Below are 19,360 nucleotides of genomic sequence, written 5' to 3' on the forward strand. Positions count from 1 at the left end.
TCCCTATTGCCTTAACACAGGGCCAGCTTCGCCCTCAGGCCAGCCAGGCCTCTGCAGGCATGTGATGCTGTAGCCCCAGCTCTACATCTCTTAAATAACAAAATTGCTTGATATTTTCTCTATCTTCCAAGAGCCCAAAGAACTTACTGATGAACTCGCACCATTGTTCTGACACAGCAGGAGGTAGAATTGGTCTCACTTAACATATGGGGAAATGGAGGCCCACGGAGATGGTAAATAATGAGCTCAAAGTCAATGAAGGAGCAGGAGAGCTGTGTTGAGTCTAGCGTTCAGGCTTCGAGGCCAGCTGTTCATCCTCTTTCTGCCTTCATCTCTGCTCCCGCCATAAAGAGGGTGCTGGGAGGGACAGGCTGGGAGAGGAGAGGAAACCCCCCTATAGGAGGAAGGGGATGATGAGGCCTCTAGAGGAAAACAAGGGCCAACTTGCTCATTGGCCCGAGAGCATGGTGCCTGGGCCCCAGGACACTCCTAGAGACTCATCAAAAATGTTCTGCTGCTGCTGCTAAGTCACTTCAGTCATGTCCAACTCTGTGTGACCCCATAGACAGCAGCTCACCAGGCTCCCCTGTCCCTGGGATTCTCCAGGCAAGAACACTGGAGTGGTTGCCATTTCCTTCTCCAATGCATCAAAGTGAAAAGTGAAAATGAAGTCGCTCAGTCATTTCCAACTCTTCGAGACCCCATGGACTGCAGCCAACCAGGCTCGTCCATTCATGGGATTTTCCAGGCAAGAGTACTGGAGTGGGGTGCCATCGCCTTCTCCAAAAAATGTTCTAATTCCTTTTAAAATCAGAAGGGGAAAATAAAAGTAACACAGCCTGGGTTATATTCATCTTTATACCAACACAGCCATAAAAAACTTTAAATTATTATTTTTTTAATGGAGGAAGGGACTCATGAAGGCAAGAGTGCCCAAAGCCCGTAGAAGTCCTGCCCTAGAGCCAGATGCTGCATTTCATACTGTCTCTCCTCCCCTCTGTCTTCCCAGGTGGCTCAGTGGTAAAGAATCTGCCTGCCAATGCAGGAGACGTGGGCTGGATTCCCGGGTCGGGAACAGCCCTTGGAGAAGAAAATGACAACCCACTCCAGTGTTCTTGCCTGGGAAATCCATGGACAGAGGAGCCCAGCAGGCTACAGTCCATGGGGTCGCAAAGAGTCGGACACAATTAAGCGGCTAAATAACTCCCCTCTCATCCTGCTGAGGCCAGAGATTCTCTGTCTTGTGGATAAATAGGAATCATCCAGAGAGCTTATTGACAGAAGGGCAATGCCTGGGTCCCACTATCAAACAGTCTGACTCACCCAGCTTGGGCTGGGACCCAGGCCTCTACATTGTTCCTGGGGTGAACGCCCTGCCCCCTGTGGGATGCTGACCATGTGGTCCTTGGCACTCTTTGGGGGGTCTACCACTCTAAGCCTCTTCCTTGCAGAGGCCCCTCCAGCCTAGCAGCCACCAGCACCTTGCCTGGGGTGGGCTGGCCATCCGCTCTGGTCCCAAGGGATGCCCGCAGCCTCTTTGTCCCCTCTCAACCCTACCGCCTTTTTCTTAATTGTCCCCGCTTGGCCTGCGGGCCTGTCTTTTCTAACTAGCCTGGAGGAAGGGGCGGTAATTGAGGTACAGCCTCTCTCCCTGGCAGGACTCTTAGAGTTAATTAGAGGAGAGGACCTCTGGGCTGGCAGTTATTTTTTAATTGTTTGTGGGTCCAACATAAAAGCTAATGACAGAGGAGGGAGGCTTAGTTAGCAGCACACTCCTGACTTCTAAATTTGTCTAAGAGGTCATTTGCAATTTGTTAACATTTTTCACGAGGGTGAATTCAATTAGCAGTCCCTGCACCGGTGCTCAGCAGAGAGTGACAGGATTGGCAGAGAAGCTGGGCCAGGCTTCCAGGAAGCTTCTCCCAGCCTTGAGTGCCTGAGCTGGAAACTCGGGAGCTCTCCCCACACCCCGCCCCCCAACACTGCACACCCCACTCCTGACCCAGCCACCTGTGACTTGAGCCCCTCTGGAGAGAAAAGGCTCAACACAGCCAAATGGAGGAAATCACCTCTAGACAAGGGGTCCCTAAACTCCAGAATCTGACGCCTGATGATCTGCAGTGGAGTCGATGGAATCATCCCGAAAACATCCTCCTGACCCCACAATCAGTCCATGGAAAAACTGTCCTCCACAAAAGTGATCCCTGGTGCCAGAGAAGGTTGGGGACTGCCACTCTAGACTCCTAGGGAATCTGTGTGCAGGGGGATCTTGGCATCTGGGGAAACAGGTGAGCACCAGATAGGGGATCCCCACTAGGGAGTATGAGGCTGGTAGCGAGAGCACGGGCAGAAAGATCAGGCCTGATAGGGACAAAATAGGTAATTAAATAGTTAATCCCACTAGGGAATAGCAAATAGAAAAATGTAGGAGACCCCTATAAGTTAATGATCCTCGAGAAAGCAGGGTTGCTTAACCACAAAGTCAAGCAGGCTTGCTTAATAGCAAAACCATGCAACGGAAGCACCCGCCCTGCTCCCAAACAATGAAAGAGTGGAGGTGTGAGACCTACGTCCCGCCCAGCGAGCTCAGTGAGTCAGTAACCCCTCAAACGTGTTCTTTGTCTCCTAAGACATGTTCTTTGCAGCATGCCCCCCAAACAATAAAACAATAGAAAAAAAGACCTACAACCTGCCCAATGGTGTCATCAGGATAATGCCCCCCCCCGCAAAAAAAACACACACAGGCTCTGCGCGCATAGAAAACAATCCCTTATGAGGACGTGACTTTTCAAAATGAAAGACCCTCACTATATGTACCGAGACCTGAACATATTTTTTCCAAAGTGCTATGACAGTCCTGGCCTGACCGTCCAGGGAGGGGCGAGTAAAGCCCCCTGCCCTAACTGGAAGAGGGACTGGTGATGGAAATGTACATCTACTCAAGAGAGGCTTCTCCCCCTCCCCACTTCTCCTTTGATTAGAAAACTGTGGCCCACTTAGTGAAGTTCTCAGGGCACGGGCATTTCTCGCCCACTCTCGTGGAAGCCTCACAGGCATGCTGTTCTAATGAATCACTTCTTATCTACCACTTTGCTTTCGCTGAGTTCTCTGCACTGAGACATAAAGGCCTAGGGTACCGGAGGTCTTTGGAGCCCCTGAAATGACGCCAATCGGTTTCAGATCCACTGGGGTGTCTGTGTAAGCTGAGGGCGTCCCACTTTGGTGTGGAAACTCTGCTTGTGGACCATGACCCCAAAGAATTCCACATTTCCTCATCATCATGGGAGAAGTGAGAAGCAAGCTGGGTGTCAAGTGGTGGGAAAGGGATGAGTCCACCGTAGGTGATTTGGACAGTGGACCTGGGGACTTACGCAAACATGCAGAGTGAAAAAGCAAGTCGCCATGCAACGAGATTTGAATGGTTTGCCTGCCTATGTGCTGAGTCACTTCAGTCATGTCTGGCTCTCTTTTCGAGCCTATGGACTGCAACCCGCCAGGCTCTTCTGTCCCTGGGATTCTCCAGGCAAGGATACTAGAGTGGGTTGCCATTTCCTTCCGCAGAGGATCTTCCTGACCCAGGAATGGAACCCACGTCTCTTACGTCTCCTGCATTGGCAGGTGGGTTCTTCACTACTAGCGTTACCTTGAAACCATACTAAATAATATGCATTATTTATGAACATTTAAGGGTATAGCAAATATGTGAACACCTGGGGGGAAAGCCTGTTCCAGCCTCAGGATGGTCCTCAGGGGACAGAGGGGAGAGTGTGGGATTAGGAGAGTTGAGGAGGGGCTTCAACTTGTACTTGCTTTATTTCTTTAATAATGATAGTAATAGCAAAGGTTCAGGGACTTCTCTGTTGGACCAGCAGTTTAGAATCTGCTTTTCAATTAAAGGGACTCGGGTTCAATCCCTGGTTGAGGAGCTAAGATCCCACACGCCTCAGGGCAACTAAGCCCGGTGCAACGAAAATACGGAGCCAGTGTGCTCTGAAGTCTGAGTGCCACAGCCAGAGAAGTCTGCACGCAGGACGGAGAGCCCGCGCTGCAGTGGAGAGCCAGTGCAGCCGAGAATGAGGACAATGAAGATCGGAAGCAAAAATGGCCAAGTGGGGCATGTGGTAACTTGGAGCCTGGCAGTGAGTTATGTAGCTGCTGAATTTCTATTTCTTTTTTTGGAGAACTTCCTCAAAAACAAAAAAAAGAAAAAGTTGGCAGAAATAGATGTCTGATTGTTAGGAAAGCATTTACACCCATCACATGTTGGCTGATTCCAACTCTTGACTGATTACAAAGCACTTTTATATTTTTCATTGAAACATAACCTGTAGCAAGATGCCAGGGGAAGCCATTATAAAATAATAATGTTGAAGGTGGTTTTCTCAAAGTAAAAGCATTAGTCACTCAGTCATATCCAACTCTTTGTGACCCCCAGGGACTGTAGCCCGCAAAACTCCTCTGTCCATGGGATTCTCCAGGTAACAATACTGGAGCGGGCTACCATTCCCTTTTTCTACATGGAGCGCTCCAGACCAGGAGATTGAACTTGCATCTCCTGCATTGCAGGCAGATTCTTTAACCATCTGAGCCACCAGTTTTTCTCAAAAGCCAGTATCTAAAATGCAAACCTTTCTGACTTTGTTTTAAGATGCTTTGGTGATTATAGTGGGTTGAGTGGTGGGTGGCCCCCCCAAAAGATATGTCCTAATTCTAAGCCCCAGTACCCAGGAATGTGACCTTATTTGGAAAAGGAGTCTTTGAAGAGGTCATTCATTAAGGACCTTGAGATCAGACCACCCTGCTTTCCTTGGGTGAGGCCTGTATTGCATGACAAGTGTTTCTATTTGAGACAAAGGAGAAGACACAGACACACAGAAGGAGGCCACGTGAGCAGAGATTGGTGAGAAGCAGCCAGAAGCCGAGGACACTGGGGCCACCAGGAGCTGGAAGAGACAAAGGGTTTGCCCTAGAGCCTTCGGAGGGGGCACAGCCCTGTGACACCCCGACTTTGGACCTCTGGGCTCCACATTAAAAAAGAATACATTTCACATATTTCAAGCCAGTGAGTTTGTGGTCATTGTTACAGAAACCCAGAAATAACAGCTGAAGCTCAGGGCCCGGCAAGCTGTGTCCAAGAAAGGGTTGGTTGTCTCCTGAGCTCTCCAGCCTTAGAATATTGGCTGTTCTCTAAGTCAGGGGTGGATCACCGTCATGCCATCAAGCTGTCTATTCTCTTTTAAATATTGGCATTTGGGGATATCCCTGGTGGTCCAGTGGCTAAGACTCTGTGCTCCCAATGCAGGGGGCCCGGGTTCAATCCCTCGTCAGGTAACTAGATGCCACACGGCTCAACTGAAGATCCTGTATGCCACAACTAAGACTCCTGTGTAGTCAGATAAATTTTTTTTTTTCAAGAAATACTGGCATTTTGCCTTCTTTGTTTATTTGGCTGCATCAGGTCCAGTTGCAGGTATGCGGGATCTTCAGTCGCAGCATGTGGGATCTAGCTCCCTGACCAGGGATAGAACCCGGGTGCTCTGCTTTGGGAGCTGGAAATCTTAGCCACTGGACTACCAGGGAGGTGCCTGTCTATTCTCTCTTATGCAGTCAGCCAGCCAGCATTTATCAAGCACCTGCCACATCCCAGGCGCTGGAGGTAGCGGTGAGCAAAATCAGGTATGGCCCAAAGCCCCCTGGGCCCTCGGTCTTCCTCTGCTCCCCTCCCCTCTGCCCGCCCAGAAGCAGAATGTGCTGGCTGCATGGCCATTTTGCACAATCGTTGCCTGCTTCATTGTGTGTCTTCCCTCCTTCCTCTCTGTGTCCCAAATACCCAGTGTGACACGCCGCACGGGTGGGCACTAAACGAACCTGCAGTGCAGGGTGGAGGTAACAACGTGGCCTTTGAGATCATACCCTACTGTGACCACTTTCTGGCCACGCAATCCTGGACAAATGTGTCTGGGCCTTGGGGATAAGAGAGTCTTATCTGTAATATGGGGATAAGAGAGTCACTATTTGGGAATTCCCTGGAGGTCCAGTGGTTAGGACTCAGCGCTCTCACTTGTCAAGGTCTGGGGTCAATCCCTGGTTAGGGACCTAAGATCCTTCAGGCTTTGCAGTGTGGCCAGGAAAAAAAAAAAAAGTCATTACTTACAGGGCTGCTCTGAGGGTCACATAAGAGGAGGCACCTGGCCTCATAGGAGCTACAGAACCAGAAGCTGGCATTACTACTCATCAGAATTGGTGCAGGGCACCAGGAGTTTCGGCATGAATGTCTGGCCACCTCCACGTGGCCTGCAAAGGGGCCTGAGCTGAGCCCTGAACTGGTCCTTAGCATTCAATGAATTCTTGGGCTTCCGGTTCCAGCAAGGAGCAAGGACAGGAATGATGCGTCGGGCTTGAGGCCTGGTTCTTGCTGTGGCCCCAGGCGGTGCTGGCTGTCTCCCCCATAGTACCAGCTTCTCCACACCTGTGTCGAGGTAACACTGCGCCATGAGAGGGGCAGAGCAGCTGCCCCCCAGCCACCCCTCTAATTATGTCAAGGCTGGAGGCGTGCAGAGATCCTCCGCCAGGCCGGGCACCGAGCCCACTTCCCACGCTTCGCCCACCGACCTGGGAGGGTGAGGCCCGGCTCTGAAAAAATCAAAGCAGGAGCTGAAGCCTGTGAGGTGCGACTGGGGAGGCCCCGAGGGGGAGCGGCCCAGCTTCGTTAGCGCTGACCCCGGCACTGAGCCGCTCCTGATGGATGAGGTTTGGGCGGGACAGGCCCCTGGGAGACAGCGGTCCTATCCATTATGGGCCCATCAGCGCCTCCTGGAGCCCTCTCTGCTCCGAATGCCGGGAGCCTCGGGCCGGGAATAAATCTTTGTCTGGGCCACAGGAGAGAGGCGAGGGGGAAAAAGGCAAAGCATGAAAAATGTCTCCTTCGGGCCCTGGCAACAAAGCCGCCTTGGAGGAAGGAGCGAGTGAGCGGGAGTCTGGGGAGATGGGAGGCGATGGAGCAAGAGGAGTCGGGCAGGGGGTCCCCCGAGAGGCTGGGCTTCCAGGAGAGGAGGAGGGACAGAGTGCGATCCTCAGATCACAAGGTCCCGGGCTATCGCTGCCCGCCTGGGCCCCTCTTTAGCAGAACTCCCTCCAGGTCAGGCCCAGGTTCTGAGCAGGAGGCACCCCTGTCGGGTCCAGTGTGGGGTGTCCCTGGCCCGAGGCGGGCTGTGATGAGCCAGCCAACACCTCCACCTTCTGAGAATCTTTTCCGGCCACTGAGTGTGAAGGTCCTGGAGTGAACACTCACCACCTGCGGAGGGACACAACCTCCCCCTCCACGCCTTAGTTCTTCGTGGGTGAATTTGTGCCGGGTTTCAGTGAGGATGAACTGAGTTATTCTGTGGAAAGCCAGCCCCCAGCGAGTGGTCCTCGGCCTCAGCTGGTGTTCAGAGACGCCATCCTGCTCTAAGGACTCCCCTCCATGCCTGGAGGGCTGCCTCTGCCTCCTGAAGAATTCAGCCCGCTGCAGACAGGGACTGTGGCTCAGAAGGAAACGTGGCGCAAATCCTGCTGCAGCCACTGACCGGCTATGTGGCCTTGGACAAGTGAGTCTCTGGGCCTCAGTTTCCACGTCTGTAAAATGGGGACAATGGTCCAAACTTGACAGAATTGTGAGGATTTAATGAGACGATGCATGTAAAGCACTCAACATTATATCCATTGGCTGCTTAGTGAGGGCTCTGCAAATGTTAGCCACTGGGACTGCCCCCCAGACACACATACATATGCTGGTCTTCGTTTTATTTTCTGAAACCCCTCAGAGCAAAGCCCCTCCACTGTCCTCATAGCAGGGTCTCAGGATATTGAGGACCGTCTAAATCTTTTCTCAGGCAGCTGTGGAAGACCATTTCCTGCCATATTCTCTGACACAGTGATCTCCTTGCCCTTGTCCCAGGCTGATGTCTCCTGTCTGGACACTCTACTGGTTATAGGCCTTCCTCTGAATCTGTGATGGCTTACATTTTAAAATGATGCTACAAGAGTGACCTGAGTGGCAGAAGAGAATAGGAAGGTCACCTCCCTCATTCTGGACCTGCTACCTCTATTAATGCGGCCAAGAAACACATTTGATCTTTGAGGATGCGTCATTGCAATGTGGATTCATAACATCCACCATAGGGGAAGAGAGCAGAGTCTGCTAAATCAGGGGTTTTCAAACTCTGGGATCTAATGCTTGATGATCTGATAAAAACAATAATAGAAATAAAGTACACAATAAATGTAATTTGTCTGAATCATCCTGAAACCATCCCCTACACCCCAGTCCCTGGAAAAATGATCTTCCACAAAACCCGTCCCTGGTGCCAAAATTTTGGGGACCACTGTTGGCTAAATGATACAGGAATCTCTGGTTTTACCGTCTCATCTCTGCATCTCAGATCAACTTCCTCCTCACTGCGAATAATGTCTCAAAGCCTTAAAAGGCCCTGGACCGCATTTCTCCAGCAAATATTTACTGAGAGCCTACTATGTTCCAGGTTCCGACGAGAGAGTGGTGGACAAAACTGACAAGGTCCATGCCCTCCAGGACCTGAGCACCTGATGAAGAAGTAGAAGACTATTTAACCACAGTTGCAGTCAGCATTGGGGAGCAGATTGGTGGGGGGCAGGTTGCCCGGTAGGATGACCCGGTCAGCCCAGCTCTCCGGCACCGGGGTCCTTGTGAGGTCCACGTGCTCCCCCTTGTGGTCAGCCTGGTTTCACTCTGCTGAGTTTTGGCCAGCGATAACACCCAGAACCGGTCTTCCCTTTCAAAACCTGTCTCAGATCCCTAGGACAGATGCTTGGGAAGAGGCTTATTATTATTTTATAGGAGTTTGGGTGGGTGGCTTGGATTTCGGCCTTTGGCTCTGGGAGAAACAAAATAACCCAGAGTGATTGATGGGCCCCTTGTAAATTTGTAAAATAAATCAGCTTGGCAGAGAGATTCAAAAAAACCTGTCAGGCAGCGAACATTTTTTTAACAGCCCGTGAAACTTCCTCCATCCTTCACATTTGTCAGTGTCAGGCTGATGATACATCTGATAGCTGGGCGCGCAGCCGCTGCGGACGGGAGGGTGGGCTGGCAGCGCTCCCCATCTTTCTCGTGTTTCTTGTTTTCCCGTGGTCTGAACACTTTCAGCACCTGGATTGGAGGGAGTCTAGGCTAGACTAATTGGTGGATGAGGTAAGAGTTCCACTCAAGTTGCTGCTGGCTTCATAGTCAGACTTCAATGTGGCCATGTGCTCGTACACTCATTCAGCCAGTATTTACTGAGGGCTTTTCAGTAAAGGCACTGGGGTCGGCACCAGGGATGCTGGGGCGGGAGGGGCAAAACAGACCTGGAGCATCCCGTGTAGGGCAGTTCTGGATGCCCCATCACAGAGCTCGTTTACTGGGACGTGGGCGAAGGCGAAGGCGAAGGGGAAGGGAAGTGAGATTCTCAAAGGGACATTCACTGGGCTCTTACGATGCTTCCCAGGTGGCACAGCGGTCAAGAATCCTCCTGCCAACGCAGGAGACCCAGGAGACTCAGTTTCGATCCTTGGGTCGGGAAGATCCCCCAGAGTAGGAAATGGCAACCCACTCCAGTATTCTTGCCTGGAAAATCATATGGAGAGAGGAGCTTGAAGGGCTACAGTCCATAGGCTCACAAAATAGTCAGACGTGACCAAGTGACTGAGTGTGCACACACACACAGATTATGTTTAAAGCTTTAAGGAAAATCCAGACAAGATGGTCTTCCTCATATATCCTCTGTCTCAGCACACCCCTCGTGCAGGAAAAGCATCTCTACCCATGTCAGCTCCGTCCTTATGTTTGCTGGGGAGGCAGCTCACTGCCACGGTCAGCATCACAGGTGGTGGGGCCAGACCAACCTCCATCCCACCACAGAGCAGCGGGGGCAAATGACTTCTCCTCTTTGGCCCTCTGTCTCTTCTTCTGGGTGATGGGGATATAAGAGTTGTACTCACTGAGCTGTTCAGTTATTCAAGGAGAGAAGGCCTCTGCGGCGCTCAGCAATGCCGGGCACGGAGTGGTAACAATAATACTAGTTGCCGTTGTTAGTTCAAAGCAGGGTCTACCCATCTTCCACCTGCTCATGTCAGATACTGGCGTGCAGGGGGCTGTTTGCTCATTGACTGAATGATGGATACCCCACTAGCATCCATGAAGGCAGAGCTCTGGGCACCCAGAATCTGCCCAGAGCGCCAGCTGCTGCCCAGCTCTCCCCTTCCCCCACAGCCATCCTTGTCTTATCATAATTGAAAATGTTGGACCAATTAGGAGCAGTAACAATTAAGATGTGCCGAGGGCATGTGAACATTTGCAAACACTTATTAAGATGCATCAATAATTAAGCCCTTCTTTAATGGTTACATTTCTGGCCTCCAGATGTATCTGTTTACCTTTTAATGGACCTGGGGTCACAGCATGCTTTGAGATCTGTGTTATGACCTTACACGTAATGAGAATTTAAAATTCTTCCCTCGTTTGGATTCTGAGTTTGACAGTGGAACAGCAGAGCAAGGATCCCCAGGCTTCTTTCCAGCTGCCTGATCCTAGAGGTTCGCTCTTCAAAGCCTGCCAGCTAGCCAGGGTGCAAATCCAGGCTCTGCCATTGTGCAGCCTCAGGGAGTGCCCAAATCCCACCTTTCCAGCTTCCCAGGTGGCTCAGTGGTAAAGAATCGGCCTGCCCATGCAGGAGACACGAGAGACTGGGGTTCGATCCCTGCATCAGGAAGATCCCCTGGAGGAGGAAATGGCAACCCACCCCAGTATTCTTGCCTGGAGAAGCCCACGAACAGAGGAGCCTGGCGGGCTGCAGCGCATGGGGTCGCAAAGAGTTGGACACGACTGAGCACATACGCGCAAAGTGAAGAGAATGCTTCCTGCCTCGTAGGATTCATCAGTGGTTATCTGTGCAGGTAGCTGCCACGTTTAAGTTCAGTTCACAGCAGCTTCTGTTCATGGTGGCTCCTATTATCATCAGAGGATAAAAAAAGAGGAAGCAGGTAGCTGAATAGTCAAGATGACCTGTCTACACCAACAGCTGCAAACTCAATGCCTCCTGAGACCAGATGGGTCACGAAAATGAAAGAAGCCAGGCTGGGTGCAGGCTAGGATAGACAGAAGGGCACCCGTGGATTCTGCCCAGCGGGCGCTGCTGCTCAGTCCCTGCCTCCGGGGAGTGTAGGCAGGAGTGCAGACCCAGGATGCCTGGGCTTCTGGCTTTTCCTTGGTGGCTCAGTGGTAAAGAATCTGCCTGCAACGCTGAAGACCCGGGTTCAGTCCCTGGGTGGGGAAGATCCCCCGGAGAAGCAAATGGACACCCACTCCAGTATTCTTGCTTGGAAAATTCCATGGACAGAGGAGCCTGGTGGGCTATATAGTCCATGGGGTTGCAAAGAGTTGGACACAACTTAGCTACTATACTGCCTGTTTTCATATGAGATCTCCTGATTTTATTTTTATAAGTCATTCAAACTTTTCTGGCTGAGCTCTGCAGCATGTGGGATCTTCCAGCAGGGATCATACCTGTGCCCCCTGCATTGGCAGCATGGAGTCTTAACCACTGGATCGCCAGGGAAGTCCTGAAATTTTGATTTTTTAAATCACTGCCTGGGCCAAACGAACACCTCTGCAGGTTGATTTGGCCTCCACCCCTACTCTTGATCACGTGTCTTCATGGGCATCCTTTGCCAGATAATTGCTTAGATGTCCGCTTCCTTCTAGCCGGAGGCTCAAGGATTGAAATGTACCTTTCTGATTTAGGGACAATCTGTAACAAATTGGTGTGGACTGGAAACCAAATCAGCTAACTGGAAAGGGAGTAATTGAATAGTCCCAGATTCAGATTTTGACTCCGTCTGGCGTTGAGAGGTCGAATGAGAGGGTGGGTGGAGGTGCACAAGGCCACTCAGGTCCAGTTATTTTGTCCATCGTGAAATGTATAAAAGGCCAGAGGATTTGATACTGGGGGAGGCAGGGGGCAGAACTGTGATCAGAGTGTTCTCTCACTTGGCGGTTAAATCTACAAACACAGCATCCCTAGCTTAGAGTAGGCCTCTCGTGTGTTCAGTCTGAAGTGGAACTTTATTTTTTAACATATTTGTACTTGTGAATAATTAGTAGTCATTTCTTTCTTTGCTTCTTTCCTTATTGGATCAAATCACCCCGACCACTCCTCGGGTAGTTGAGTATAATCGGATTTGGTTTCTAACAGGCTTTTAAAGTAAAGAAATAAATACAATCAAGGCTTGTAAAAGGTGATCATTAGAGAATGGGCCTCGGTCCCATAACTTTAAAGTACTAGCCCCATTACGAGAGGGGGCGATGATTTTGTAACTGTTCTTGCACGGATGTTGGAAGGTTGAGGGGCTTCGTGGGCAGGTCGGGCGTTGCAGTAAAAGCTTTTCCAGCAGCCATTTAACCTCCATTTATGAAGAAATAAAACGAAATTGATGCCGATTTGGGCCTGCTTTGGGGGGTATTTTTGTTCCATAAAAGCCCTTTTGCTTGCAATTTGCTGAGCTGCCCTGTCACATCAGAAAGGGCCGCTGTTGATAAAGATAAAGCTTTATGGCCACGATATTTGCTGCTAACAGCAACCTAATGCAGCATTTTCATTTTTGTGCAATTAATGTTAACGTCTGCTACGAAAATTGTCATTAAATACCATTTTAAAATCCATTCAATTTGCATATGCAAAGCCCATTTACCATCACAGAAGATATAGCCGGCACTTCATCACGTCCTTTCCCTGGAATTGTAGCCACTCAGTTTTATAGCGATTTAAGATTTTTATATTGAAAGCTCGATGGTAATGGATGTTCTTTCTGAGCCCGGCTGACTTAAGCTTTTCCATTGTACGTAGAGCCACACAGCACCAGGACCGGACGCTATGGGAGGTCGCACTGTACCCGAAGAAAGAGCCCTGGATGGGGAGTGCTGGCTGGCCGAGATCTGACTTGGGTCTGGTCACACCCTGCCGTGTGACCTTGTGAAAATTTCTTCACCTATCTGAATTTCTGTTTTCCTGTTTCAAAGAAGGGCTTCGAACCAAATGATTGCTAAGGTGCTGTGTTTTAATATCTCATTTTTTTAAAATAAAAATTTCAGCTGCACCCCCACAGCATGCAAGATCTTAGTTCCCTGACCAGGGATCAAAACCATGCACCCTGCGAAGAAAGCACAACGTCTCACCCCCTGAGCCACGAGGGAGGCGCCTTGTATTTCTAAATGAAAGCACACCAGTTAGGAGTCCAGGCCAAGCCTTTCCGTGAAAAAGTTGTGTGAACTTAGGGAGGTCAGCTCATCTCTCCGTGGCTCAGCTGGGTGAGTAACCCTGCCTGCTTCCTGCACGGTGTTTGATTTACAATGTTGTGCTGGTTTCTCCTGTATGGCAAAGTGATTCAGTTGTGCATATATAACATATATATATTCTTTTCCATAATCTTTCCCGTTACGGTTTATTACAGGATATCGACTATAGTTCCCTGGGCTATGCAATAAGACATTGATGTCTATCTGTTCTATGTGTATCTGTAATCCCAAACTCCTAATTTATGCCTCCTCTATCCCCTCTCCCCTTTGGCAGCCATAGGTTTGCTTTCTATGTCTGGGAGTCTGTTTCTGTCTTATAAATAAGTCCATTTGTATCCTATTTTAGATTCCACATATAAGTGATAGCATATATTTGTCTTTCTCTGCCTGACTTATTCACTTAGTATGATAATCCATAGGTCTATCCACGTTGCTGCAAATTGCATTATTTCGTTCTTTTTTTATTGCTGAGTAATATTCCCTTGTGTGTATGTATATACCTGGGTTGGGAAGATCCCTTGGAGAAGGGAATGGCAACCCACTCCACTATTCTTGCCTGGAGAACTCCATGGACATAGGAGCCTGGCAGGCTGCAGTCCATGGGGTCGCAGAGAGTCAGGCAGGACTGAGCGACTCACGCTGACATACACACATGCCGCGTCTTCCCAGTCCATTCCTCTGTCCATGGACCGCTTCCAGATTGCTTCCAGATCTTGGCTAAACAGCGCTGCTACGGAACACTAGGCTGCACAGGGTTTTAATGATGATGGGATGGAACTGACATGGAGGCAGAATGTTCCCTGAGAATCCCAGAATGCTGGTTACTGCTGTAACATCCTATTTACAGATGAAGGAACAGAAGTCCTAGAAGGAAAGAGGGTTGGGAATGAAGGCGTGACTAAATGCCCGGGCGACTCCTGGCTGGGGCTCCCCCTGGACACCATGCTGTCTTCAAGACACTGGTGACCAAAATGGGCCAGGCTAGTGACCACACAGCAGGGACTCTGCACTGCACCTTGCCTTGCCTTCAGAGACTGACTTGGGTGTTTTTTCAAAACAGCAAGAAGGATGATGTACAGATAATTAGTCAATCTGGCCCACGAGTGACGCTCCAGTGTGTCTCTAGCACCACATTCCAGGCCTTGAGGGCTGATGAACAGAAATGCATTTCCATTGAGAGAGAGTGGTGTGTACTCTTTGAGGCCAGAGAGATGGGAAAGCTTAACAAAGAGAGGATGCTGCATTGAGCTTTGATGAACAAGTAGGTTTTACCAGGTAGGATGGTGAGAAAAGGCAGAGGGAAAAGCATAAAAGTATGGTGGTGGACACTGTGGGAAACACGTCAGCTAAAAAAATAAATGTAGAATTGCCATGTGGTCCAGCAATTCCACCTGTGGGTATATATGCAAAAGAATCGAAAGCAGGGACTCAAGCAGATACTTGCACACCCACATTCATAGCAGCACTATTCACAATAGCCAAAAGGTGGAAGCAACCCAAATGACTATTCTGAAAGGACAAACAAAATGTGATGTAGTTTGGACTGTTATTTAGCCTTAAGAAGGAAAGGAATTCTGATCCATACTATAGCACAGATGACTCTCAAGTACATCATGCTAGGTGAGACACGCCAGACACAAAAGGACAAACACATATTACGGGTTAGGAAACTCTGCTGTGCTGGACAATTGCTGATTTTGCCTGCCGTTCTGTTCTGTTCTCATCCTTCTGGGTCAGAACCCCTCTTTCCACATCTTTTCCACCATCAGCCCATATCGATTGTGGAGACTGATTCCAAGCAAGCTCCCTCCAACGAGGGGCCAGGGGTCAGGGCTGACCAATCAGAGCCTCAGAATCCCCTGGCCTCAGTAATTGGTGCAGAGGGAAGACACGGTGACCCAGGCCTGGGCAATCAGTGTATTTTTCGATTTCTACTCGCCCCTGCGGTTGGGTCAGGAACAAGCACGGAACTGAAGTCGGACCAAAGAATCTTAACCTCAAGGCTTTTATAGTTCCTTTCCACTGAGGTCACTAAAAGCATAGGACCTAAGGATGCGGCTGTCCCTGGCCACTTTGCCAAGTGAGGAAGAAGCTTATCAGAGACTGGAGCCAAAACTGGGAAGCACAGCCAAGTCATGGAGAGACAAACAAGACATTGCCTGATTGCCTAGATCCAGCTATGCCTGAAGCTCTTCCCTTTCACTCATGTGAGCCAATAAATTCCCCATTAAAAAAAAATCCAAGTTGTTTGAGTTGAGACTTGATTACATGCAACCACATTCTTTTATAGAATGTCACACATTGCAGAGTTGGGATGTGGGTCACATGTCTGCCTCTGAGCCGATCACCGTGAAGGTGGTTTGTGAAATACGCTGATTTCCATTGGCCTGGATCACTCACCCCTCCCTGGAGTCCAGAGTCCCACTCCCGCACTGTTCCTGACCATGAGCGCCCTATCACCGCCACAGTGAGGGGATGGAGCCTTGGGTACCAGCCGTCTTACCGTGCCCGGATCCCGAACGTCATATTTGGCGGGAGGGAGGGCGGCTCCTTCTTGAGGCGCCTGTCGTCCTGGTCACTGATGCGGATGTCGTTGAGCTGACGGTAGTGCAAATTCTCCCGGGCAGTGACCAGGCCAGCCTTCACGGCCCCTCTGTTCATGGCAATATAATTCCGGGTCAGCTCGTGGGGGCAAGTCGGCTGCTGTTTAAACACGTTCCAGTGTCCAATTGCTGAGGGCGGGGAGAGACAGAGCCCGGGCCACCAAAGTCAGTCAGGGAAGGAAAGCAATCGTGGCGTCTCTCTAGGAGGAAACTGGGGCACAAATGTCTTTCATTAACCCAGAACTGGCGGAGGGACAGCCCTGCTCAGCTCCCCGGAAAGGGAGGGGCCAGGATCCCCAGATTCTAGATGGTGCCTGAGCATCCCTCACGGAGCTGGGCTTGCCTGTCCTTGACCCCCTCTGGGGCTTCCCTGGTGGCTCAGGGGTAAAGAATCTGCCTGCCAGTGCAGGAGATGCAGGTTCCACCCCTGTGTCTTCTTTTAGAAGATCCCCTGGAGAAGAAATGGTGACCCACTCCAGTACTCTTGCCTGGGAAATCCCACGGACAGAGGAGCCTGGCAGGCTGCAGTCCGTGGGGTTACAAAGGGTCAGACATGACTTAACGACTAAGCAACAGCAGCCGCAGGCCTCCTTTGAGCGATCAGAGGGCTGGTCCTGACCCTGTCCATGCTTGCAACTCAGAAGGTGCAGAGGACAGACAGTCTCCTGCCTGGGGACAAGGCTCCACACGGTCAGGGACCCTTGCTATTTCTCTGACACATTAGACCTGGACCCTGTGTGGTCCTGTCCTTTTCAGCTAAGCTGATTTGGAATCATGCTGCTGGGCAGACCCCCGACTCTTTTCCTGGAGCGTGGCCAGCTGCCATGTGGCCTGGTTAGAGGGCTCAAGTTCCTCTGGTGACCAAGGACGCTTGCTCACCTTCGGGGACCCCTCCATCCAGCCCCCGGATGTAGAGTCCATAATTGAAATTAATTCCGGGCAGACTGCAGCTTCTTTCCCGGGGCTTCCCGAGCTCAGCCTGTTGGGGAAGGACAGAGGGCACAGGTCAGGAGTGGGATCTCAGACCCAGGGTGTTACACTGAAATCAGTGGCCCCAGGACCTGTGGACGATCTCAGCATGACTCGGGTGTGGACTGCCGACGCCCCTGAGACAAGTGCTAAGCGCTTTTGGGCATTGAGACACACCTTGGGGAAGTCTGCCGCTGGGCTCCTGCTCAGGGGCGGGTGAGGAGAGCAGAGTCAGGAGGACCCTGGTGGTAGCGGGCGGTTGGGACCCAGGCCCCAAAGGAGGAGGTAAGCATTGATGAGGCAGGAGAGGGCGGCACAGTCCCATGCCGAGCAGCCGCACTTGGGGTCCAGCCCAGATCCGCCCGCCTAGAGCTACACGTGATGTTTCATGGAAACGGATGGAAAGGCCTCGTTCACGGAGACTCCACTGGGGCCACAGCCCGAGGGAGGGGCATCTTCCTCCCTAACCCTCCACTCCTAGCTGGACCCTCCAATCCTTGTCCCTGGAGCTGCCTGAGGGTGGGGCTGCGGTGACAAGGCCCACTGTCACCCTCCCCGCGGTGGGACAGCCATTCTCACTCTGCGTCTCGGGTCAACTCCTCCTTGACCCCACAGAAGGGGTCTGCGGGGATGAAATTGCTCTGTGATCAGCCACATTGATTTCCCTATTGTACAGGTAGGGCAGCTGAGAACCAGAGAGGCAGGACCATGATCCTCAGCTCCTAAAGGACAGGGCCAGGTGTGACGTGCAGGCGCATTTGGCCTCGGGGTGAAGCTCTTTTTTTAAAAAATGAATTATTTATTTCTTTTTGACTGTGCTGGGTCTTCACTGGTGCGTGGGCTTTTCTCTAGTTGCAGAGACCAGGCTTCTCATTGTCAGGACTGTTGTTGCGGAGCACGGGCTCTAGGGCACACGGGCTTGGAAGTTGTGATCCACGGGCTTAGGTGTTCCGAAGCATGTGGGATGTTCCCAGACCAGGGGTCGAACCTGTGTCTCCTGCACTGGCAGACACATTCTTCGCCACGGAATCACCAGGTAATCCTGGGGTAAAGATCCCTCTTAAGCACGATGCTTGTGCTGCCCCTCTGTAGACGAGCAGTTAGCTCCCTGGGCGCAGGGGTCCTTACAGTGCTTAGAACGTTGCCGCTCTTTGTCAGTGGGCACCTGCTGAGGTCTGGGTTCTCCATCCACTTCTCTTACTTAGGCCTCACGGCTGCCCTGTGAGGCAGCCCATTGCTGTCCCCATTTCTCAGACAGGGAAGCTGAGGCACAGAGAGGTCAGACAGGTGGCATGAAGCCACACGGGAAGAAGCAGCAGAGCTGGGGTTTGAACCCAGGCTGTGTTCTCCAGCCCACATTCAGATCCGCCTGCTAAAGAGATACCAACCAGGGGTGCCTGGCTCCTGGTGCCATCAGGCCTAGGGGCTGGGGACTTTATGAGCTGGGTGGGTGCAGCTGCTCCTCCCACCCCGCGGGCCCCAGGCTCCCAGTTGCAGGGTGTTAAACCCCCAGGACATCACTGCTCCAGCCTCACCAGACTGTCCGGAGGCTCTGCTCTCACCCTTTCTCCTGTCCCCTGTCAGTCTCTGTCCCCAAAGCTCGGGCTCCCAGAGACCTGGGTGCACAAAAGTGGATGGCCCAGGACCACCCGTAACGGCTCGTCACCGCCTCTGGAATAACCCCCTCCCTTAGCCCGGCAGTCTGGGCCCTGTACTTTCCAACCCCGCCCACCTCTGCAAGTTTGCCCCCAGTTCCCCAGCGTGACCCTCAGACTTGGGCACAGCAGACCACTCCCCACCCTGAAGGGTCTGCAGGCATCCCAGTCGCGTTCGCTCCTGCCTGCCTTCCCTTTTCCGGTTCTTATTCTTCAAACTCACTGGACCCTCCGGCTCACAGTTTCTTCTCCCTCCTCTGGCTCCAGTAACTCTCCTATATGTTGTGTTCATTTGGATAAGCTTCGAACTTAAGTGACCTCAGTTTCTAGGAAAGCACATGCAGGCCAGCCTGCCTGGATTATAAATCCCTACGCATCTAGAACCATGGCTTCTATCAGTTTCTTTTTCCCGGTAGCACACAATGAATGCTCACTAAACGCCTGAGATTAAAAACTGCCTCCTCTGGGAAGCCCTCCTGGGTTGCCCTCAGTGCAGACAAACTTCCTTGTCTATGGCCCCATAGGGCCCTGAGCTCACATTTAGGGTGGTCCAGCGGTTAAAGATTCTGCGCTTCCAATGCAGAGGGCATGGGTTCAATTCCTCGTCAGGGAACTAAGGTCCACCATGCAGCATGGTCAAAAAAACAACCATAAAACAAAAACAAGAAAGAGAATTACACACTAGAAACAGTAGAACTGCTTCAGCGGGGACGGGCTATGACAGTATGGGACTTGGTGGACAAGTCAGTCACAGAGGACCACATATTGTATGATTTTATTTC

The 19,360-nt window shown here is 51.2% G+C and overlaps 1 protein-coding gene across 2 annotated transcripts in view; it reads right to left on the reverse strand.

Moving 5' to 3' along the window:
- Window positions 1-19,360, reverse strand: part of CFAP77 (cilia and flagella associated protein 77) — a 150,888-nt gene that overhangs the window by 46,172 nt on the left and 85,356 nt on the right. For both annotated transcript variants that reach the window (XM_004007129.5, XM_027966239.3), the window contains exons 2-3: window positions 16,834-16,933; window positions 15,855-16,083 (exon numbers count right to left, since the gene is read on the reverse strand). In XM_004007129.5, coding sequence (XP_004007178.1) covers window positions 15,855-16,083; window positions 16,834-16,933 — 329 coding nt within the window. The remainder of the gene's footprint in view (window positions 1-15,854; window positions 16,084-16,833; window positions 16,934-19,360) is intronic.

The sequence above is a fragment of the Ovis aries genome, chromosome 3, assembly GCF_016772045.2.
Source record: "Ovis aries strain OAR_USU_Benz2616 breed Rambouillet chromosome 3, ARS-UI_Ramb_v3.0, whole genome shotgun sequence".
NCBI classification, from domain to species: Eukaryota; Metazoa; Chordata; class Mammalia; order Artiodactyla; family Bovidae; genus Ovis; species Ovis aries.